Below are 24,847 nucleotides of genomic sequence, written 5' to 3'. Positions count from 1 at the left end.
TAAGCATTTCTTATATGCCAGGCACTGTTTTTAATTTTGGAGTACAGAAATGAACCAACTAGACTAAGTTGCCTACATTCACGAAATACAAGTGTGAAACTTAACATAGAGGCACTACATAGGTTGTGTAGAGAATCATACCTGATGACTTGAATAAAAAGAGATATATACAACATTTTTGGATGAAAATATGAAATACTGAAAACATGTCAATATTTACCAAATTCAACAACTAAAACAGAATTTCAATCATTTTGACTAAAATTACATTATAGTTGTTGAACACTTGCAAAGTGATTTAATTTACCTGGGGGAGAAAATGAAAAACAGAACAGAAAGGAACTACTTAAGAAAATTTTGAACAAAACAAAACAAAACAAAAAAACAGGATATACCACCAGACAGAACATTATCATATAAAAGTGTATAATTAAAAATCACAATAATTAAATCTTTACAGTATTGTCACAAAAACAGATAGGCTAATAATGGAACAGAATAGGTAGCTAGAAACAAACTGGCAAATTCAAGAATTAAACCCAAGATTAAAAAAAAGTGTCACTTAAAAATCTCATCTCATATGATACATCAAAATAATTAGGAATGGATTAAATAGTTATGTGAAAAAGACGACAGACCATACAATCCAGAAGGAAACACAAGTATATATTTGACTGTTGGATGGAAATTATACCAATAAAAAAAACAGATCGCAAAAGAATAAAAAGTTGGACTAGTTAAACCTGACAAAATTGTGCACATCAAAAACCATTATAAGCACAGTTAAAAATCAAGTTAGAAATGTGGAAAATCCACCATAACTACAACTAAACAATGGTTAGCATCTGTACTACAAAAGGCGCTTATAGAAATAAGGAAAGACTAATAGTTCAATTGAAAAATTTGCAAAGACTATTGACAATTTACAGAAGAGTAAATATAAAACACTGATAAATATGTGAAAAGAAATCATACCAGTAAATCAAAGAAAACTAAAATATTTTTTGCTGAATTAGAAAATAATTATATGCAACTGATGAATCACTAAATTCAACCTCTGAAACTGATAATACTATGTTAATTAAATTGAATTTAAATACAAAATTTAAAACAAGAAAATATTTAAAAGCTCAGGAGTAATTAATGCTGAGAAGGTCCAATGCAACAGAAACTTTCAGAAACTGCTGATAGAGTACAGATTGGTATGCTCTTTTTGGAAAGTAATTGGGCACTGTGTATCAAGATTTTCAACATGTTCATAACCATTAAATAGGTATTCCATTTCTAGAAATAGTCAGAAATGTGTACAGAGTGATATATCATTGTAATAGTCACAATGTTATAAAATCCAAAAGTGCAGAAATAACCTAACTGCCCAACAGAAAGGGAATGGCTGAGTAAAATCAAAGTACATCTAAATGATTAAATTTTATATAACAATTAAAAATAACACTTACAAAATTTTAAGAAGTACAAAAATATTAATATAATGCTAAACAGATGGCAGGAAAAGATGGTGGAGGAGTAAGGGACCTTATTCCAACCGGTCCCCTGGATTGAGCTGTATATCTACCAGACCAGTCTGAACACCCACAAAATCAGCCTGAGATGTAAGAAGATATATCTGGATCTCTACAAAGAGAATATGGCAGGTGGTTGGTGTCAAGGTACGAAGTGGGAAGGCGTGATTCCGTGGGCATATGTCAGAGGATAAATGAAAGGGGGAGGGAGCCGAGCCATCAGGATCCTACACCACCAGTGAGCGATGGCCTCCCGTGTTGGGGACCAGGCACAGGTTCACAGACTGGTAGCAACGGGGAAAGGACTTTAGGGCAGCCCCCTGGACTGAAACCGGAGCGGCAGGGCCACACGTGCGAACTGGGGGCAGCTGGCGGTTTTATAAGCACAAAGGGCAGAAACGTGATGCTGCAGTTCTTAGCAGCACAGAGAGAAACGGAGAGGGTATGGCCTGGAGAGCTCACTGAAGAACAGACTGTGATCTCTCTGCTTTGACTCTCGGAAGAGACGCGGAAAGCCACCAGGGAAAGCCACAAGAGAAAAGCCCCGAAAAACTGATTTTCACTGAGCCCATCCCCCCCAGAGGGGGCAGGGCAATTCTGCCCAAACACGGTTGCCTGAGTAACAGCGCAGCAGGCCCCTCCCCTAGAAGGCCGGGAGAACAAGAGGCCAACAACCCTAAGGTCCCTATGAAACAGATGCATCTTGCTTGGGTTGTGGTCAATAATTTGGACTCTGTACATTCCCTCAACCACCCCCCAACAGAATGACTAGGAGGAGGAACCCCCAAATAGGAAAGACTCAGAGACTGTGACTTCTGCCACAGATTTATAAATGCATACAGATATAACCAAGATGCCGGAAATGGACTTCAGGGTTAACAGTTACGAAGATGATGGCTAGAATGGAGAAATCGATTAATGGCAGAAATGAAAGCTGAACTGGCAGAACTTAAAAATGCTATCAATGAGGTCCAATCTAATCTACTCTTAACAGCTAGGGTAAACGAGGCAGAAGAACGAATTTGTGATCCAGAAGACAAATTGATAGAAAAGAAGGAAAAAGGAGGCCTGGGAGAAACAGCTTAAAATCCATGAAAACAGAATTAGAGAAGTAAATGACGCCATGAAACGTTCCAAAGTCAGAATTATTGGGATCCCTGAGGGGGTGGAGAGAGAGAGGACAAGAAGATATATTTGAGCAAATCATAGCTGTGAACTTCCCTAATCTAGGGAATGAAACAAGCATTCGTGTCCTAGAGGCAGAGAGGACCCCTTTCAAGATCAAGGAAAACAGACCAACGCCCTGGCATGTAATAGTAAAACTTGCAAATCTTAGAACCAAGGAAACCACCTTAAGGGCAGTTAGGAGGCAGAGATTCCTTAGGTACAGAGGGAGGAACATCAGAATAACATCAGACCTATCCACAGAGACCTGGTAAGCCAGAAAGGGCTGGCAAGACATATCCAGGGTACTAACTGAGAAGAACATGCAGACAAGAATACTTTATCCGGCAAAGCTGTCATTCAGAATCGATGGAGAGATGCAGAGCTTCCAAGACCGGCAGAAACTGAAAGAATATGTGACCACTAAGCCAGCCCTGCAAGAAATATTAAGGGGGTTTCTATTAAAGGAAAAAAGACCCCAAGAGTGATATAGAATAGAAATTTAGAGAGACAATCTATAGAAACAAGGACTTCACAGGCAACATGATGACAATACATATCTTTCAAAAATCACTCTAAACATGAACAGCCTAAATGCCCTTGTAAAATGGCACAGGGTTGCAGACTGGATAAAAAGACAGGACCTATCCATATGCTGCCTATAAGAGACTCATTTTCAACCTAAAGATACATCCAGACTGAAAGTGAAGGGATGGAGATCCATCTTCCGTGCCAACGGACCTCAAAAGAAAGCTGGGGTAGCAATTCTTAAATCAGACAAATTAGATTTTAAGCTAAAGACTGTAGTTAGAGACACAGGACACTAGATCATTCTTAAAGGGTCTATACAACAAGAAGATCTAACAAATGTAAATACCTACGTCCCCAACATGGGAGCAGCCAAATACATAAGCCAACTGTTAACGAAAACAGGCATATTGATAATAATACATTAATTGTAGGAGACCTCAATACTCCACTCTCAGCACCAGACAGATAATCCAAGCAGAAAATCAACAAAGAAACAAGAGCTTTGAATGACACGCTGGACCAAATGGACCTCATAGATATATACAAAACACTCCACCCTGAAACAACAGAATACTCATTCTTCTTGAGCGCACATGGAACTTTCTCCAGAATAGAACACATATTGGGTCACAACTGATACCAAAAGACTGACATTATTCCCTGCATATTCTCAGACCGTAATGCTTTAAAACTGGAACTCAATCACAGAGAAAAATTTGAAAGAAATTCAAACACTTGGAAGCTAAAGACCACTCTGCTCAAGAATGTTTGGGTTGGGGCGCCTGGGTGGCTCAGTCATTAATTGGCTGCCTTTGGCTCAGGTCATGATCCCAGGGTCCTGGGATCGAGCCCTGCATCGGGCTCCCCGCTCCACGGGAAGCCTGCTTCTCCCTCTCCCACTCCCCCTGCTTGTGTTCCCTCTCTCGCTGTCTCTCTCTCTGTCGAATAAATAAATAAAATCTTAAAAAAAAAAAAAAAAGAATGTTTGGGTCAACCAGGAAATCAAAGCAGAACTTAAACAATTCATGGAAACCAACAGGAACAAAAACACATTGGTCCAAAATCTATGGGATACTGCAAAGGCGGTCCTAAGGGGGAAATACGTAGCCATCCAAGCCTCACTCAAAAAAACAGAAAAATCCCGAATTCACCAACCAACTTTACACCTTAAAGAACTGGAGAAAAACCAACAAACGATGCCTAAGCCACGCATGAGAAGAAAAATAATTAAGATTAGAGCAGAGATCAATGAATCAGAAACCAGAAACACAGTAGATCAGATCAACGAAACTAAAAGCTGGTTCTCTGAAGGAATTAATAAGACCGATAAACCACCGGCCAGACTTAACCAAACAAAAGAGAAAGGACCCAAATTAATAAAATTATGAAAGAAAGGGGAGAGATCACGACTAACACCAAGGAAATAGAAATAATTACTAGAAATTATTATCAACAACTATATGCCAATAAATTAAGCAACCTGGAAGAAATGGATGCCTTCCTGGAAACCTATAAACTACCAAGACTGAAACAGTAAGAAACTGACAACCTGAATAGGCCAGTAACCAGGAACGAGATTGAAGCAGTGATCAAAAACCTCCCAAAAAAACAAGACTCCAGGGCCTGATGGATTCCCTGGGGAATTCTACTGAACATTCAAAGAAAAAATAATACCTAATTCTCCTGAAACTGTTTCAAAAAACAGAAGCAGAAGGAAAGCTTCCAGACTCATTCTATGAGGCCAGCATTACCTTAATCCCCAAACCAGGCAAAGACCCCATCAAAAAGGAGAATTTCAGACCGATATCCCTGATGAATATGGATTCCAAAATTCTCAACAAAATCCTAGCTAATAGGACCCAACAATACATTAAAAGGATCATCCACCACGACCAAGTGGGATTTCTCCCCAGGATGCAAGGGTGGTTCAACATATGCAAATTAATCAATGTAATAGAACACATTAATAAGAGGAGGGAGAAGAACCATATGGTCCTCTCAATTAATGCACAAAAAGCATGACAAAATACAGCATCCTTTCTTGATTAAAACTCTTCAGAGTATAGAGATAGAGGGAACATGCCTCAATTTCATAAAATCCATCTATGAAAAACCCACAGTGAATATCATCCTCAATGGGGAAAGCTGAGAGCCTTTCCCTTAAGATCAGGAACATGACAAGGATGCCCACACTTGCCACTATTGTTCAACATAGTACTAGAAGTCCTAGCAACAGCAATCAGACAACAAAAAGAAATAAATGTATTCAAATTGGCAAAGAAGAAGTCAAACTCTCTCTTCACAGATGATACTTTTTGTGGAAAATCCGAAAGACTCCACCCCCAAATTACTAGAACTCATACAGCAATTCAGTAACGTGGCAGGATACAAAAATCAATGCACAGAAATCATTGAATAAGAAATCAGTTGCTTTCTTATACACTAACAATGCAACTGTAGAAAGAGAAATTAGAGAACTGATTCCATTTACAATAGCACCAAAACTCGTAAGGTACCTCGGAATAAACCTAACCAAAGAGGTAAAGGATCTACATTCTAGGAACTACAGAACACTCATGAAAGAAATTGAAGGAGACACAAAGAGATGGAAAAACATTCCATGCTCATGGACGGGAAGAATAAACATTGTTAAAATGTCTATGCTGCCCAGAGCAATCTATACTTTCAATGCCATCCTGATCAAAATTCCAATGACATTTTTCCAAAGTGCTGGAACAAACAATCCTAAAATTTGTATGGAATCAGAAAACCCCAAACTGTCAAGGAAATGTTGAAAAAGAAAAACAAAGCTGGGGCAACATGTCGCCTGATTTCAAGCTATATTGCAACGCCATGATCACCAAGACAGCATGGTACTGACACAAAAACAGACATATAGACCAATGGAACAGAATAGAGAGCCCAGATATGGACCCTCAACTCTATGGTCAAATAATCTTCGACAAAGCAGGAAAAAATATGCAATGGAAAAAAGACAGTCTCTGGGAAAACTGGGCAGCTATATACAGAAGAATGAAACTCGACCATTCTCAAACACTGTAAACAAAGATCAACTCAAAATGGATGAAAGATCTCAATGTGAGACAGGAATCCATCAAAATCCTAAGAACATAGGCAGTAACCTCTTCGACATCGGCCACAGCAACTTCTTTCAAGATACATCTCCAAAGGCAAGGGAAACAAAAGCAAAAATGAACTTTTGGGACTTCATCAAGATAAAAAGCTTCTGCACAGCAAAGGAAACAGGCAACAAAACAAAGAGGCAACCCACAGAATGGGAGAAGGTATCTGCAAATGACACTATAGACAAAGGGCTGATATCCAAGATCTATAAAGAAGTTCTCAAACTCAACACCCAAAAAACAAATAATCAAGTCAAAAAATGGGCAGAAGACATAAACAGACCCTTCTCCAAAGACGACATACAAATGGCTAACAGACACATGAAAAAATGTTCATCATCATCAGCCATCAGGGAAATTCAAATCAAAACCACACTGAGATACCACCTTACACCAGTTAGAATGGCAAAAACTGACAAGACAAGAAACAACAAATGTTGAAGAGGTTGTGGAGAAATGGAAACCCACTTACACTGTTGGTGGGAATGCAAGTTGGGACAGCCACTTTGGAAAACAGTGTGGAGGTTCCTAAAAAAATTAAAAATAGAGCTATCCTATGACCCAGCAATTGCACTACTGGGTATTTACCCCAAAGACACAGATGTAGTGAAAAGAAGGGTCACATGCACCCCAGTGTTCATAGCAGCAATGTCCGCAAGAGCCAAACTTTGGAAAGAGCCGAGATGCCCTTCAACGGATGAGTGGATAAAGAAGATGTGGTCCATATATGCAATGGAATATCACTCCATCAGAAAGGATGAATACCCAACTTTTATATTAACATGGATGGGACTGGAGGGAATTATGCTAAGTGAATTAAGTCAAGCAGAGAAAGACAATTATCATAGGGTCTCACTTATTTGTGGAACATAAGGAATAGTATGGAGGACATTAGGAGAAGGAAGGGAAAAATGAAGGGGGGGATCGGAGGGGGAGACGAACCATGAGAGACTATGGACTCTGAGAAACAAACTGAGGGTTTTAGAGGGGAGGGGTGACGGTGGATGGGTTAGCCTGGTGATGGGTATTAAGGAGGGCACGTACTGCATGGAGCACTGGGTGTTACATGCAAACAATGAATCACGGAACACTACATCAAAAACTAATGATGTACTGTATGGTGACTAACGTAACATAATAAATTAAATTAAAAAATATATAATGCTAAATAGGGAAAAAGATAAAAACTAGGGAAAATACTTAAAAATGTTACTATTTTGGGGGCACCTGGGTGGTTTAGGTGTTAAGCACCTGCCTTCGGCTCAGGTCATGATCCAGGTTCTGGGATGGAGCCCCACATCGGGCTCCCTGCTCAGCGGGAAGCCTGCTTCTCCCTCTCCCACTCCCTCTGCTGGTGTTCCCTCTCTTGCTGTATCTCTCTCTGTCAAATAAATAAAATCTTTAAAAAAAAAAAGTTACTATTTTTTTATTATTATTTATTAAAAATGTTACTATCTCTTAGTAACCGAGTTATTCTTATGCTTTTCTTCAATTCCAAAAATTTTTTATAATAAAAATATATTGGTTATTTTTAGGCGGGATCCTCTTAAAAATTAGGTTTTATCTACTTAGGAAGTCAGACATAATCCATCACATGTAAAACTGGCTGACTCGGTTAAAATTTAACAAGAATGGTTTTACGGTGTATTTATCACATGGGAAACAAAATACCTGAATTTTAAGAAATCTTAGCTTTAAGTATAGGAGATGTTGGTATAGTAAGGCCATCTTCCCACTGTAAGTCACTTAAAAAATCACTTAGGGGCTGAAGTAATGCAGCCTATTATTTCTGCAATTTCAGTACACATAGTCAGCATGGCTTATCATGGTGCCTGGCAGTATGCTGCATTAAAATGCATTTTTTCTAATATTACATTAAGTAACAAATACAACCTAACCTATTATAATAATGGTAACATTTTGACAGCAGTTTTAATCTATACTATGGTATGTTATCCCTGGAGAATTAATTCTTATTAGAACAGCATATAGATCTTCCCTCACTTATGATGGGGTTATGTTCCAATAAACCCACTGTAAATTGAAAATATCGTAAGTTGAAAATGCATTTAGTACATCTAACCTACTTAACATCATAGCTTAGCCTAGCCTACCTTAAATAAGCTGAGAACACGTATATTAGGCCAAGCTGGGCAAAATCATCTAACACAAAGCCTATTTTATACAAAATATTGAATATCTCATGTAATTTATTGACTACTATATCTACAGTGACAAACAGAATGGTTTGAAGTGTACTAGCTGTTTACTCACATGGTCACACGGCTGCCTGGGAGTGTATGAGAGAGAATTGTACAGCAGTGTATGCTAGGCAGGGTGAAAAAGATAAAAACTCAAAATTTGAAGTACAGTTTTCTACTGAATGCATATTGCTTTTGCACCATCTTAAAATAAAAAAATCCCAAGTCAAACCATTACAAGTTGGGGACTGTCAGTATAAAGCTGGCCAAAACCTGCATTATTCTATCTTATGAAAAAATATGATCTTGAAAAGTACAGTTTTAATAATAAATAATTTCACTATAAAAGTATCCACAGAGTAGTCATCTTACATTACCAATTCAAAGCATTAATGTTTTTGGAGAAAAACTGCTAATTCATGTACTTTTTTTTTCCACCTGAAGATTTATTTAAACATTTAAGAAACACTAATTTGTGGAGCTGGGAGTGACTTCTTCCTTTTATTGTGTAAATGCTCCCAAGACAGTAACTAATTTAAACATATAAGTTAATAATTTAAATCAGGTAACATCCCTATCATGATCTTGTTTAATTGATAAAACTGTTCTGTTTCTTCAATACTGGCTTTATTTTATTTTTTTAAACATTCTATTTATTTATGAGAGAGAAAGAGATGGCAGGAGCGGGAGGAGGGGCAGAGGGAGATGAGAAGCAGACTCCCTGCTAAGCAGGGAGCCCGACGCACGGATGGGACTTGATCCCAGGACTCTGGGATCATGACCTGAGCTGAAGGCAGACACCTAACCAGACACCCTTGAATACTGGCTTTAAAACTTCGGTGAAGTGTCGTAAACCACTTTTAAGACAGTAACAAAATAAAAGCTTTTTTTCTTGTCTTTAGACATATCCTATGAAGCCTTTATTGAATATGCAGATACTTGTCTGTCCAACAGAATAATGATGGTGAGTGTGAGAATGCCCATGTGTACATGGTGTGAGTTAGTGTGTGAATGTGTGGTCAAAAGAAATGTTGTATTTGGGTAAGAATTAAAAAGAGCATTAGAGCATTAGACGTTGGTTGCACTAAGTAATGTACAGAATTGCTGAATTACTTTATCATACACCTGAAACAAATATAACAATGTATGTTAACTATACTGGAATTTAAATAAATAAATAGCATCTCTCCTACCAAAAAAAAAACCCTCATTAACTTACTTTTTAAAATAACCACTAGTTTACAGTTTCAAATACTTAAAAATACCCTAGGAATAAAAGAAATGAGCCACACCTTTAATGAGCACCTTATCCTTGCAATTAGTTACTGTAATATATGGAAGTACTGGGACAGAAAATACAATTTGTAGTAACAGTGGGATTAAATTTCAGGTACTTACTGAGATTCAACTTGCTGTTTAATTTCTTGCCATTCCCCATATGGGTTTGACTTTTTATGAGCTTTGGATTTTTCTTCATTTGGACCTGATGAATTTTGCTCTTGGATATTTTTTTCTTTCTGTGTTTCTGGTTCAATTCCTTTATCACTATTTTTATTTTTTTCCTGAAATGTCAAAGTCAAGAAATAACATACTTCAAGCAAAACTACAGGGACACAATTTAACATAATCTTATTGATTTATAAATAATAATACATTAACTCAACATTTTTAATTGCACATAACACAAAAAATATACATAAGAGAATTTTAATGCTTGATTAGGTTTTTGATTATGTCAAATGTTAAGATACCATGGGCCAAGGCTGGTTTTTAAAATAATCTAATATGATTCTATTAATATTCTACAATTTAAAAAAAAATTATTTATTTGACACAGAGACAGCACAAGCAGAGGGAGCAGCAGGCAGAGGGAGAGGAAGAAGCAGGCTTCCTGCTGAGCAGGGAGCCTGATGTGGGGCTTGATCCTAGGACCCTGGGATCATGACCTGAGCCAAAGGCAGATGCTTAACCGACTGAGTCACCCAGGCACCCCAATGTTCTACAATTAAAGACATACACTGGTCTTTTTTATCCTCTCTTCTCTTTTCTGCCTTCTCTCCTTACTTATATATCCAATAGTGATCTCCCCTTATAGTGTGCCTTTTCTGAATTTAATGCCATGTCATTAGACCCTAATACACTATCTATTTAAAGAACTCCCTCAATCTATCAGTCTTAACTGAACTCTTTCTTCACATTGAGGTGACTGCTGAAGCCTCAATGGAATATATAACTGGTAACTATGTGAAATGAGAAAAAGACACACCCTTGATGTAGAGCAGGTCCCATGGAGGCCCTTGGCTAGGGCTAGAGTTTTTATGGCACCCCTTCATCTGGGAAAACAAAGCTCTATGATCCAGTTAAGCAAATGAACCATACACTAGATTTCAGTCTATCTGCAAAATGCACAACCGTGGGTGGCAGTCCTAGGATACTGTTCTGTAATTCTTTGAATGGATATTAACTCATTGCCTCATACTGTTCCATCATAAAACTAGGAAGCAGTATTCACTTTCTCTTAGCATTCTTGACTATTTCCAGGCTGTGATTTTTTTTTTAAATAAAAGATTTTTATTGTGATTGTAATGTATGTTTTGATTCTAATGTAATGTAATAAATGCCTCCTCCTCTGAGGTTCATACCACCTCTATACAGTTCTCTCCCATGCTTCCTTACACGATAGTGACTTTTGGCCACAACTCCATATTCACTGATGACTTTAACCATGTTCTTTCTATTCAAACTCATCATCCTGGACCTTAAAAATTCCCTAGCCTGTTCTGTGAGCTTCACAATCAAGGACTTTGGCCTTCAACTATATTTCAGCCACTTAATGTTATATATTTTTCCTCATATGTAGCACATAGTAGTATTCAAATATTAAATCCTTACATCAATGTACTTTTTAATTTGAACTATGTCATCACTCAAAAATGCCCTAACAGTAAATTTTAAAACTCCAAAAGCACCCCACCTTTAACTATAGTAAGTTTTTCTTCTGGCTTTCTGGCTTCCTTACGTCTAATATTACCTCCTGTCCAACCTTGTTACCATCTCTAATGCCTTAACTTCTCCTTGTGCTCGGAGTTTGTTGACCTCATCTAGATTTTACATCATTACAGAGTTTTACATCCACAGGGAACCATTTTACTTTTTATCTTATTTTATCAACATGATAACTGTACTCTTTAATCCCCATCACCTATTTCACGCATCCCCCATCCACCTTCCCTCTGGTAACCATCAGTTTGTTCTCTACAGTTAAAGGTCTGTTTCTTAGTTTAAATAGTAAAGGTCTGTTTCTTGGTTTATTTCTCCCTCTTTTTTCCCCCTTTGGTCGTTTGTTTAGTTTCTCAAATTCCGCACAAGTGAGATCATATGGTATTTATCATTCTCTGACTTATTTCACTTAGCATTATACTCTGAGCTCTATTCATGTCATTGCAAAGGGCAAGATTTCGTTCCTTTTTTATGGCTGAATAATATCCCGCTGTATATACATACACCACATCTTTATTCATCTATCAGTGAGCATTTGGGCTGCTTCCATAGTTTGGCTATTGTAAATAATGCAGTAAACACAGGGGTGCATATATCCCTCCTAGTGTTTTTGTATTTTTGGGGTAAATACCCAGTAGTGCTGGATCCTAGGGCAGTTCTATTTTTAACTGTGTGAGGAACCTCCATACTGTTTTCCACAGTGTCTACACCAGTTTGTATTCCCACCAACAGTGTGTGAGAGGGTTCCTTTTTCTCCATTTCCTTGCCAACACCTGTTGTTTCTTGTTTTAGATTTTAGCCATTCTGACAGGTATGAGGTGATTATTTCCTTGTAGTTTTGATTTGCATTTTCCTGTTGATCAGTGATGCTGAGCACAGATTTTACATCCTTCATTAAAGAGCTCCACGTCCACACGGAATTACTTTACAACCTTTTTTTTTTGCTAGCACCCTTAAATATCTTTGTCCCTGTTTGTCTCTTGTGTGGGGCCTAAAAACCTCCAACACAGACCTATCCAATCATTGCTCTGTCAAATGTTACACGGGGAAAAAAAAAAAATCACACAACCAGACTTCAATATATTACAAAGCTGAAGTAATCAAAACAGTATGGGGGGGCGCCTGGGTGGCTCAGTTGTTAAGCGTCTGCCTTCGGCTCAGGTCATGATCCCAGGGTCCTGGGATCGAGCCCTGCATCAGGCTCCCTGCTCCACAGGAAGCCTGCTTCTCTTCTACCACTCGCCCTGCTTGTGTTCCCTCTCTCTGTCAAATAAATAAATCTTTAAAACAAAAAACAAAACCAAAAACAGTATGGTACTTTTTTATGGCTGAGTAATATTCCACTGCATATACATACACCACATCTTTATCTATTCATCTATCAGTGAGCATTTGGGCTGCAAATGCTCACTGAAATAGGCATATAGATCCATGGAACAGAACAGAAACCCAGAAATGAACCCACAATTTTATGGTCAAATTAATCTTTGACAAAACAGGAAAGAATACACAACAGGAAAAAGACCATCCTCAACCAATGGTATTGGGAAAACTGGACAGCTATATGCAAAAGAATGAAACTGGACCACTTTCTTATACCATACACACAAATAAATTCAAAATGGATTAAAGACCTAAATGTGACATCTGAAACCATAAATCCTAGAAGAAAGCACAGGTAATAAGATCTCTAACATTGGCTGTAGCAACATTTTTCTAGATATGTCTCCTGAGGGAAGGGAAATAAAAGCAAAAATAAACTATTGGGACTACATCAAAATAAAAAGCTTCTGCACAGCAAAGGAAACAATCAACAAAACTAAAAGGACACCTATTGAATGGGAGAAGAGATTTTGCAAATGACATAGCCAATAAAGGGTTAGTATCTAAAATATACAAAAAACTTACACAAACCAACACCCAAACAACAAAGAATCCAATTAAATGGGCAGAAGACATGAACAGACATTTCTGCAAAGACATACAGATGACCAACACATGAAAAGATACTCAGTTTCACTGATCATCAGGGCAATGCAAATCAAAAACTACAGGAAATAATGTTTATTGCAACATTATTTACAATAGCCAAACTATGGAAGTCAAACCCCTAAGCAGACTATGGAAGCCAAACCTCTATGTTTATTGCAGCATTGTTTACAATAGCCTAACTATGGAAGTCAAACCCCTAAGCAGACTATGGAAGCCAAACCTCTATGTTTATTGCAGCATTATTTACAATAGCCAACCTATGGAAGCAGCCCAAGTGCTCATCGAGATAGATGAATAAATATGTGGTATATGTATATACAACAGATTATTCGGCCGTAAAAAAAGGAATGAAAGCTTGCCATGTGCAATGACATGGATGAAACTAGAGTATAATGTTATGTGAAATAAGTGAGAGAAAGATAAATACCATATGATTTCACTTGTGTGGAATTTAAGAAACAAAACAAACAAGCAAAGGGAAAAAAAAAAAAGAGAGGGAGAGATAACCAAGAAACAGACTCTTTACTATAGAGAACAAACTGATAGTTACCAGAGGGGCAGTGGGTAGGGGAATGGGTCAAATAGGTGATGGGGATTAAGGAGTGCACTTGTTGCGATAAGCACTGGGTGATGTACGGAATTGTTGAGTCACTACACTATACACCTGAAACTAATATTACACTGTATGTTAAATACTAGAATTAAAAAAAGAAATCACACAACTATACAAACTGGTAAGACTTCAAGGTTTATGATATCCAGTGTCAGCAGAGACTTTTAACACTGCTTAGAAATGTCTCCAGGTATTTCTTCCCTTAGTCCTCAGTAGTTATTAAAAAGAAATACTCAGCTACAAACGGCTGAGTAAATAATGGTGTATTCATACCACATAAAACTATCCATCCATTATTTTGGTGGATGAAGACTTATTGATGCCTTTGTGACAGATTAAATTATAAAGCAATTAAGACCTTATTATAGTATGACTGCACGTTTTAAAGATTTTACTTATTTATTCGAAGGAGAGAGAGAGAGCATGCACACAAGTGGCGGATTAGAGCAGAGGGAGAGGGAGGAGCAGGCTCTCCCCACTGAGCAGGGAGCCTGATGCAGGGCTCAATTCCAAGACCCTGGGATCATGACCTGAGTTGAAGGCAGACGCCCAACCGACTGAGCCACCCAGATGCCCCCAGTATGACTCCATATTTTAAAATAATGTATGCGAGTTGGAATAAAAAAAAAAGTTAAAGACCAAGAAAACACCAAGGTGCTATAGTGATTTCCCTGGGAAGTAGCAGGGTTATAGGTAGTCTGTCTTTATCTGTATTTTGTAATATTTTATTTGCTTGAAATTTAGCTGTCCAGCTTGGATGCTGGATATAAACACTGTGAGATGGGGGTGCCTGGCTGGCTCAGTCTGTGGAGCATGTGACTCTTGATCTCAGGGTTTTGAGTCTGAGCCCCCATGTTGGGTTTACTTAAAAAAAAAAGATATTACTTAAAAATAAAATCTCAAAAAAGAAAATAAAAGAACAACAACACAGAAATATAAACACTGTGAGATGGCTACGATAAGGGCTCTGCTGCAGCGCCTCTGTGAACTGGACACATCCCCTGGCATGCATTCCACCAAGAATTACAGGGTAGTAGAAAAAGTCCAGGCAACGACAAGATCCTAGATGTGGCCTGGAAGTACCCTCTCTCCAGCATCCTTGAATTTCCTTCACTAGTCAGGCCAGTAATGTCATCCATGGATCAATGCTATGTGTCTTTTTTGCTTTGCCACCTGGGCTCCTGAGTGTTCCTGGAACAATCACAAAGCAGGACTAACAATACTATAGAAATATCTAATTTTACTATTCTGCCATGGCTGGGGATTCAGCAGTACCTGTCAATCCTTTTACTTGGTTCATTTCCTCTCCCACCCTAGCTCAGTGACTGTTTCAATTCATTAATGTTGTCAAGCTACTCAAAGCTTCTCACTCTCAGCAAGCAATCTTGATTTCTTTAAAAATGAGTAAACTGAGGCTAAAAGGGCATGACTGTTTCAATTTCCTCCCTGATACCTACTTATCCATAATCCTACCTTCTTATAGAAAAGGAAAACCTTACCTTCTTACCAAAAAATGATTTTATTCCTTGTTGAAGACCAACCTATCCACCTACCCTTGTTGGTATTCCCGTTCTGCCTCCTTTGGAATCTCTCTTAATGAAAACATCACTACCACAAATCTCTCATGATTAAGAGTCAATGTGCAGCCATCATCCTGACAACCAATTTCTAGTTTTCATTTCATATCCAAACCACATATACACCATGAACCACTTTTCATTCCTCTATAATTGGGGTTCTTTCTTTCTTAAGATGCTTTTAAAATTTTTATTTATTTGACAGAGAGAGACAGCAAGAGAGGGAACACAAACAGGGGGAGTGGAAGAGGGAGAAACAGGCTTCCCACTGAGCAGGGAGCCCGACACGGGGCTTGATCCCAGGACCCCTGGATCATGACCTGAGCCAAAGGCAGATGCTTAACTGACTGAGCCACCCAAGTGCCCCCTTACTTATTCATTTTTTAAAGTTTTTATTTGTATTCCAGTTAGTTAACATACAGTCTAATATTAGTTTCAGATGTACAATATAATCTGAGTTCTGCCACCCCAAACCCTGGTGAAACTACTAGAAGGGTTTTCAAGGACTTCTTTACTGTAAAATTCAATGGACTTTTTTTTGTTCTAGATCGATAATTAATCCTTGACGCTCTCTATTCCTTTTGCTTCTTGGATCTTAAATTCTTCTGCTTCTCTGTGTACCTTTCTAGTCACTCTTTTCATTACAGGCTCCTCTTTCCCTGTCTGTGACTTCAATGTTTAATGTTGCCCAGTCATTTTCCTAGGTTATCTCACCTATTCTGAGATTTGAATTACTACCAGTACGCTGATGATACTCAAAAATAGAATCTCTAGCCTAGACCTAGATACTCAGACAACTCTCTAGATATTACGGAGGGATCTCAAACTTAAGAGGTCTAAAAATGAACTCACTGTCTTGCCACCAGGTAGATACTAATCAGTGGTAGAATCATTTATCCATTTGCTAAAAATGTACGTCTTGGCTTTATTTCTATCTTCTACCAGAAAACTGAGTAAGTCTGTTGAGCTTTCTATAAACTGGTAAAGTTCTGTAAAGAATAAATCAAGAACCTACCTTAAACTTTATTTTTGGCTTTTGTGTTTCTGTAGAGGCCTTTCCTTTTTCTGCTTCCTCTTCCCCATCAGAATCACTATGAGAATCTGATGATTTAGACTCTTCTAGGGTACCAAGTGGCTTTTCATTGACCTTACTAGAAAGCAGATCGCCAGAGTGTGGAATGAAATCATCAGGTTTTTCCCATCTGGATTCTATTCAACACATTTTAATAGTCATGTTATTTAGTTACCAACTCTATTCAGAAGTAATTCCCAATATAACACTCCCTGTCACTTACAAACGTATTATTTTTTTAACCTTTTCATAATATATTAACAGCACTGCATCTCTTTTACACTACCATTTGATCAAGAAGATAATAAGTAAGAGTTCCCAAAGCTCTTCCTCTTTTATCTTTTGAGAGTTGGTTTCAATCTGGATTCCAGATGTATAAACTACAGCCCCAGTGGAAAGAAACCTAAGAATTGGGCAATGCCTTCTAAGGACTGTCACACTTTATCTGACACCAGTATCAGGAAACATGTGCTAATGAGCACACATAAGATTTCCTGGAATTTATTTATCACAAAGATTTCCTGGGATCCTCACAGAGTGACACCATACTGTGAAGACCTGAATGAATTTGTCATTTTTATACTAGGAAAAAATAATCTCTATTGAACTCTACTGCCATCCAGTGGTTTACTGGGCTTTTAGTAAAATGATAGCATTTCTTTCTTTCGTTTTTTTTTTTAAAGATTTTTATTTATTTGACAGAGACACAGCAAGAGAGGGAAAACAAGCAGGGGGAGAAGAGGGAGAAGCAGGCTTCCCGCTGAGCAGCGAATCCTATGTGGGGATCGATCCCAGCACCCTGGGATCATGACCAGAGGCGAAGGCAGACGCTTAACGACTGAGCCACCCAGGCGCCCGATGATAGCATTTCTAATTATCTTGCAATTAGTCTCTATTTTTAGTGTAATAAAAGGGAAGGGGATGCTAAGATTTACTGTCCAACTGAGACAGTTTTAAGAGTGAAAGGAGCCGTATCAATAATTACACTTGTCTACACATAAGCTGAAACTGTTTGAGGGCAAATCAATTTGTACAGCCCCTTATTAAAAGAGGGTGCGCTTTCCAGGGCGCCTGGTTGGCTCAGTCAATGGAGCATGCGACTCTTGATCTCAGGGTTGTAAGTTTGAGCCCCACACTGGGTGTAGTGATTACTTAAAAATAAAATCTTTTTTTTAAGATTTTATTTATTTATTTGACAGATAGGGAACACAAGCAGGGGGAGTAAGAGAGGGAGAAGCAGGCCGCCCACTGAGCAGGGAGCCTGATGTGGGGCTTGATCCCAGGACCCTGCGATCATGACCTGAGCTGAGGGCAGATGCTTAACAACTGAGCCACCCAGGCACCCCAAAAATAATATCTTAAAAAAAAAGGTGCTTTCCAACAATAAAAAAACATACATTATTTCCTTATGTATATTTCATGTGAATAACAAAAAAAAAAAACTTTCAGGAAATAATTTAAGCACCTACTATGTATCAGGTATTGTTCTGGGAACTTTATAGATACCTGACCTTCATGACCCGAGAGTATACATGATCACCCCAATTTTACATAAGAGCAGCTACAGGTGTAGTGGCTTTTATATAGCTGGTAAGGGAAGAAGCTATGCATTAAGCTCAGATCCAACTTTCCACCTATATTATATTACTATATTATTTTATCTTTAGAAACTTTCAGTACCTCAATTTTTCTGAGCTAGAACCATTACTATCGTTGGGCAGACTAGGTATCTACTTAGAGCCTAAAAGGGCTTTTTCCTCCTAAAAGATTTAATGCTATGTGTTCGGATAGTAGAAATTTAATAAATAATTAAATAAAGCCTCTCAAAGTTATATTGACACCATACATACTTCGATAAATTTAACTGTAGGAGAAACTACAATTACTTGTTGACCCATTCTATAAAATTAAATTAGAAAAAATGTCAACTTGAAAAACTTAGATAATAATTAGGTAAGAATAGTTATGCATGTTTTATAAATATTTACACATAACTGAAACATTATTCAATTAGTAAAAGTGAAAATTTGACAATCTCAGCCACTGCTAAAATAACTTCAGTTTTGCTTTTTAGAAAAGGAAAAGGCAAGTTGAATTAGGTGATTTCTAAGGTACATTTCAAGGTAATGATTATATTTCTACAATAATCATAATAAAAGCCAATAATGATAAAGTAAAAATGATTTTTAAAATTTGTGAATTTTATTCAATTATATCAATTCAAAATTGATATTGAGTATCAATTGAGAATGAGCAGCACAGTATATTACATACGAAAATCTTCCTGCTTTTCCATTGTATTGTTTTTAAATTACAAAATACCCACAAGCTGTGGATATATGTTGATCACTATACTAAAATTCCCAAGTTCCCTTCATTAGCAGGCTAATAAGCAGTTCGAGGTACAATTTTATACAGTGAGGATAATCAAAGGTAGTACTTACCTCCTGTTTCTGTATTATAATAGTAGGTATAACCATCTTCACTTACTCCTTCTACCCAAACAGTCTTCCCTGCTGTCTAATGGGAGGAAAAAACAGCGTAAACTGAAGATAATGAAGTAGTTACACTCTATTAAAATAACTAAGGCAGAATCAGCTACCTTCCCTTTCCTCTTAACACCTGGGAGTGAGAGGGGCAGTACTGATTATGGAAGCTTGGTTTGTGTTAATCATGAACTAACTTTCAGAGAGAGAATGTCACACCTCTGAAAGATAGGAACAATTCTCTGCCAATGAACAGGGACATCTGAATGGCAACCAACTATAAATCAACTGATAATATTTGCCCTGCATGGAGTTTTTAGGTAGGTATCACTTTTCCACCTCCACCCAACCTCCTCACAAAAGCATTATAGGAAGAAAGGAACAAAGTGTGTGTAGGGCAGCTTATTTGGAAGTAAGTTTGCTTAATAGAACTGTTTTATAAAAACCCCAGAAACCAATCAGTTTAAAGCAAAGACACCATCATTGTGCTCCAGTTACCTTTTTTAAGTTTCCTTGAAATCCTTCCGGTCTCTCCCACTGGGATGCTTAAAGCAAAATATACTTCATTAATAAAATTTTTTCGCTTAGAAAGAAAAGCAACTCAAAAAATTTAATTTAGCAAAAATTTACAAGACTTTCAATGTGTACAAAGCGCTACAGGCCTATAGTTAAACACATAATTGAAAAATAAAAAACCAGTATACATCCCAGTGGTATTGTACAGAACATATGTGAATGATATTTAACCAAGAAGGAAGAACAGAATGAAGGATTCGAAATTACTGGGACTTCCACAAGAATTATTAGACATAGGTAGGGGTTCTCTTAAAGACCTCACGGAATTCAGGCTTGAAGTTTTTTTGTTTGTTTTAAAGATTTATTTATTTATCTGAGAGCGAGCACAAGCGAGTGTGTGCGCCCCTGTGTGCATGGGAGGCGGGGTAGAGGGAGAGAACCCTAGGCAGACTTCCTGGAGATCATGGAGCCCGACGTGGGGCTTGATCCCACAATGCATGAAATGACGATCTGAGCCAAAACGAAGAGTTGGATGCTCAACTGACTGAGGCACCCAGGTGCCCCCAGGCTTGAAGAAAAGTTTTTAAAAGCTTATTATACTATTTTTTTTTTTAGTCATCTCTACACCCAACACAGGGCTCAAACTCATGACCCCAAAATTAAGAGTCATGTGCTTTTCCGGCTGAGTCAGCCAGGTGCCCCAGGCTTGATAAGTTCTGAAGGAATGAGATGGCTGTTTGACATCCTGAGGAGGGGAGAGTGAGAGATAGAATGAATGACTTAAGAGAAGCAAGATGAAAGATGCAAGAATTTAAAAACAGCTGACCCTTGAACAACACGGGTTTGAACTGTGCAGGTCCACTTTTAAGCAGATTTTTAAAAATATATATATTGGAAATTTTTTGAAGGGAGAATTGTGACAGTTTAAAAAAAAACAGATGAACCACGTAGTCTAGAAATACCGAAAAATTTAACAAAAAGGTATTACTATAAAAATACAGTATGTAATACATGTAACACACAAAATGTGTGTGTCAACTGTTTATGTCATCTGTAAGGCCTCCAGTCAACAGTAGGCTATTACTTGCTAAGTTTTTGGGGAGTCAAAAGTTAAATACCAATGATCCAGTAATTCCACTATGGGCATATACTCAAAGAAAATGAGAACACTAACTTGAAAAGATAAATGCACCCCTATGTTTATTGCAGCATTACTTATATAACATAATAACATCTATTGTTATATATAGACAGCATACAGAAGCGACCCAAGTGTTCACTGACAGATGAGTGGCTAAAAATGTGAGATACATATCTCTCTCCCTCTTTCTCACACACACACACACACACACAATTAGCCATAAAAAAATAAAATCTTGCTATTTCTTACAGCATGGATGAACCTAGAGGATATTATGCTAAGTGATATAGATCAAACAGAGAAAGACAAATACCATATGATTTCACTTGCGTGTATAGTCTAAAAAACAAAACAAAACAAATAAAACCAGACTTTTAAATATTGAGAACTGCTGGTTGCCAGAAGGGAGGTGAATTGGGGGACAGGTGAAATAGGTGAGGGGGATGAAAAGGTTTAAACTTCTAGTTATAAAATAAATAAGCCATGGAGATGAAGAAAAGGACAGGAGAGGGAATACAGTCAATAAAATTGCAATAGTGTTGTATGGTGACAACACTTGTGGTGAGCATGGGTTAATGTACAGAATTGTCAAATCACTGTTGTATACCTGAAACTGATGTAACACTGTGTATCAACTATACTTTAAAAAAAAGTTATAAGCACATTTTCGACCACATGGGGTAGGGAGGGGTTGGTGCCCCTAACACCTGTGTTGTTCAAGGGTTTTTGCCGAGAGCAAGAGTATACACAGGATGGTGAACAAAGGAAGCAAGCAATAGGAATTAGAAGGGAGAAACACAGAATTAATAGTTTAAAAAAAATATTTTTAAGAAAAGATTTTATTTACTTATTTATTTTAGAAAGAGGGAGGAAGGGGTGCCTGGGTGGCTCAGTTGCTTAAGTGTCTGCCTTTGGCTCAGGTCATGGTCTCAGGGTCTTGGGATTGAGCCCTGAATTGGGCTCCCTGCTCAGCGGGGAGAGTCTGCTTCTCCCTCTGCCTGATGCTCCCCCCCTGGCTTGTGCTCTCTTTCTCTCAAATACATAAATAAAATCTTTAAAAAAAAAAAAAAAAGGAAGAGGGAGGAAAAGAGAGAGCATGAGGGGGTGGGGTGCAGAGGGAGCAGGAGAGAGAATCTCAAGCAGACTCCACACTGAGCCAGGAGCCTGACATGGGGCTCAATCCCACAACCCTGAGATCATGACCTGAGCTGAAATCAAGAGTTGGATGCTTAACCAACTGAGCCACCCAAGTGCCCCATTAATAAACAGTTTCTATGTAAATTTGAGAAAGACTTATGATCCTTAGCATACAATCATTTGTGGTTCACTGCTGACTAACACACACTTCTCTTAAGGCTCAGTGCAAACTGTGAGTGGTTATTATTATTTCTATGTAGTCCAAAACTGTGATTCTAAAAATCATAATAATTATAATACTTAGAGCCCAAGGTTTTTTTCACGATTAACTCTGATCTCATTTCCTACCTTTCTGATTATTCTTTTTTTTCCTGGCTTTTCTTTCCTTTCCTTCAATAAACGTACTATCCACCCTTCGTACTTCTCATTCTCTTCTTTCTCCTTGTGATCTCATATACTCCTGAAAGTTAAGATATTATCTACATTTCTAGACATAATTTATCTCCCTAATTCCAGACTCTAATCAGCTACTGAAAACTACCACATGAATGTTCTAGAGGTACCTCAACCTCAACATACCAAAAACTGAATTTATTATTGTCCCACTTTAACTTACTCTATTTCTGTATTCCATACCTCAGTAAATGGCACGATCATCCTCCTAGCCCTCCATGACACAGCCCCAATCTATTTTTCCAGCCTCTTTCTTCTGCTAGGACATCTTCAGAGAACTGTATATTTTACCTCCACCAGATGAATGTTTCCCAAACTTTCAAACTTTTTAAAGCTTCATATTGTTCCACCTGTTTGGAATGTTTGCTTCACCCTCGTAATAACCTACTACAATCATTTTCAATCAAAATACCTCTAAAGTGTCTATACCATGCCAGGCACTGTTTTGTGCTAGGGATATAAATGGTGAATTAGAAGACATCATTCATGATGTTCTCCTCTTAATTTATAGATCACTTCAAAAGTAACTTGTGATAATCTCTCAGATCCACATAATCACAATTAATCCCTCACCATTCAGTTCCTATACAATTTTATATCTCTATTACATTACAGCACTTTAAAACTCCTCCTTGTATCATGTTTATTTCTGATCTTAAGTTTTATATTTCTGGAGAGTAAGATGCTACATAAATGTATTTACTTATCTCAGAATTTGTATGAAAAAAATCCCTAATACATTTAGTTTTAAAGGAAAACAAAAGTTATTTTTGATATTCCCACTGGATAACACCATTGTGTATTTTATTAGAAAGTGATAACCAAAACATGAATAGGAGGGGGGGTTTCTCTACTACAAGACAGCTACACAAAAAAGAAAATGGTTCTGGTTCCCAGTCTGGTTTTGGATAGAAAATCTCTCCCACAGAATATTTTAAGAACCTCTGCAATTTGTAAAGTGGATCTAAAATGCCTTATTTCCATGTAAAATGCTTTATTTCCATGTAGTTCATACTTAAAAGATTTTATTGAGAAAATATAAAGGTTTAACTTATTTGTAAGGAACCCATTCTTAAAAAAAAAAAAATTTGAGAGCGAGCGAGAGCACAAGAGGGGAGGCAGGGGGTGAGGGAGACAGAGGGAGGAGGAGAAGCAGACTCACCACTGAGCAGGAAGCAAGATGCCAGCCTCTACGGGACTTGATCCCAGGACCCTGAGATCATGACCTGAGCCGAAGACAGATGCTTAACTGACTGAGCCACCCAGGTGCCCCATAAGGAACCCATTCTTAAGGCTTTAACTAAGTATGATGTTGAGTCACTATAAGAAAGGTGCCTTTTTAAAGGGCACATGACTTTTTTACCATTGTGGCAAAGATGTAAAGTTACGGTCTTCCATTGCTTAAATGTTCCAATATTAACTAAAACAAATAAATGGTCAGTTATCATTCTTACTAGTTCTATGCCTAAATGACCTACCTCCTGTGATAAGATCATAATAGTAATGGTAACCCTCAGAGGTTATGCCTTCTACCCATCTGCCCTTTGAAGGGTTTTTCTTTTTCTTCTTTTCCTTCTGCTGATTTGATGCAGGGGTGGGTGGGACAGTGCTTGTTACCAGTGATATGCTTGGCTCTGAAATTTCTAGAGAAAAAGATACAAGAAAGATGAAGTACCAACACACTTTTTTTTCCTGGTATAAAACACTGACAATGTTATTCCAATCAAAAGCTTGACAAGAAGATTCTTTTGGGAACTTGACAAATTATAATAAAGCTCATTTGGAAAACTAAATGTGCACAAATATCTAGAATTATAAAACAATAAAACAGAAGTGATAGGGGGAATCTAGTTCTACCAGATGTTAAAACTTATTCTAAAACAATTGGTACCAAAAAAAAAGTAAAACTGATCCAGGAGTAGGCAAACATATGAATGAAACAGAACAAAGAGTAAACAGACCCAAATGTAGATTCCTGGTGCTTCTTTTTTTTTTTATTATGTTATGTTAATCACCATACATTACATCATTAGTTTTTGATGTAGAGTTCCATGATTCATTGTTTGCGTGTAACACCCGGTGCTTATTAGAAAAAGAAATCATTTAACAAATCATGTTGGATTAACTGGTTAATTATTTGGAAAAAAGTAAAGCTATTCCCCACTCCATGGCCCCTCCCATGTTTGGACATCAATATAAACTTCAGATCAAAGATATATGTGAAAAAAAAAAAACACAAAATAAAATAACATTAAACTTAACTACATACAAATCCAAATATTCCGTATAGCAAAAACAAAA

General features: G+C 37.6%; 1 protein-coding gene across 2 annotated transcripts in view; it reads right to left on the bottom strand.

The window, feature by feature from the left end:
• WBP4 (WW domain binding protein 4) overlaps window positions 1-24,847 on the bottom strand; it is a 63,653-nt gene that overhangs the window by 31,475 nt on the left and 7,331 nt on the right. For both annotated transcript variants that reach the window (XM_027588302.2, XM_027588301.2), the window contains exons 5-9: window positions 24,025-24,189; window positions 19,798-19,844; window positions 19,258-19,333; window positions 16,757-16,950; window positions 9,958-10,121 (exon numbers count right to left, since the gene is read on the bottom strand). In XM_027588302.2, coding sequence (XP_027444103.1) covers window positions 9,958-10,121; window positions 16,757-16,950; window positions 19,258-19,333; window positions 19,798-19,844; window positions 24,025-24,189 — 646 coding nt within the window. The remainder of the gene's footprint in view (window positions 1-9,957; window positions 10,122-16,756; window positions 16,951-19,257; window positions 19,334-19,797; window positions 19,845-24,024; window positions 24,190-24,847) is intronic.

The sequence above is a fragment of the Zalophus californianus genome, chromosome 3 (assembly GCF_009762305.2).
Source record: "Zalophus californianus isolate mZalCal1 chromosome 3, mZalCal1.pri.v2, whole genome shotgun sequence".
In the NCBI taxonomy this organism is placed as follows: Eukaryota; Metazoa; Chordata; class Mammalia; order Carnivora; family Otariidae; genus Zalophus; species Zalophus californianus.
The sequence above is the reverse complement of the archived record's forward strand: the minus strand, read 5'-3'. Positions and strand labels throughout refer to the sequence as shown.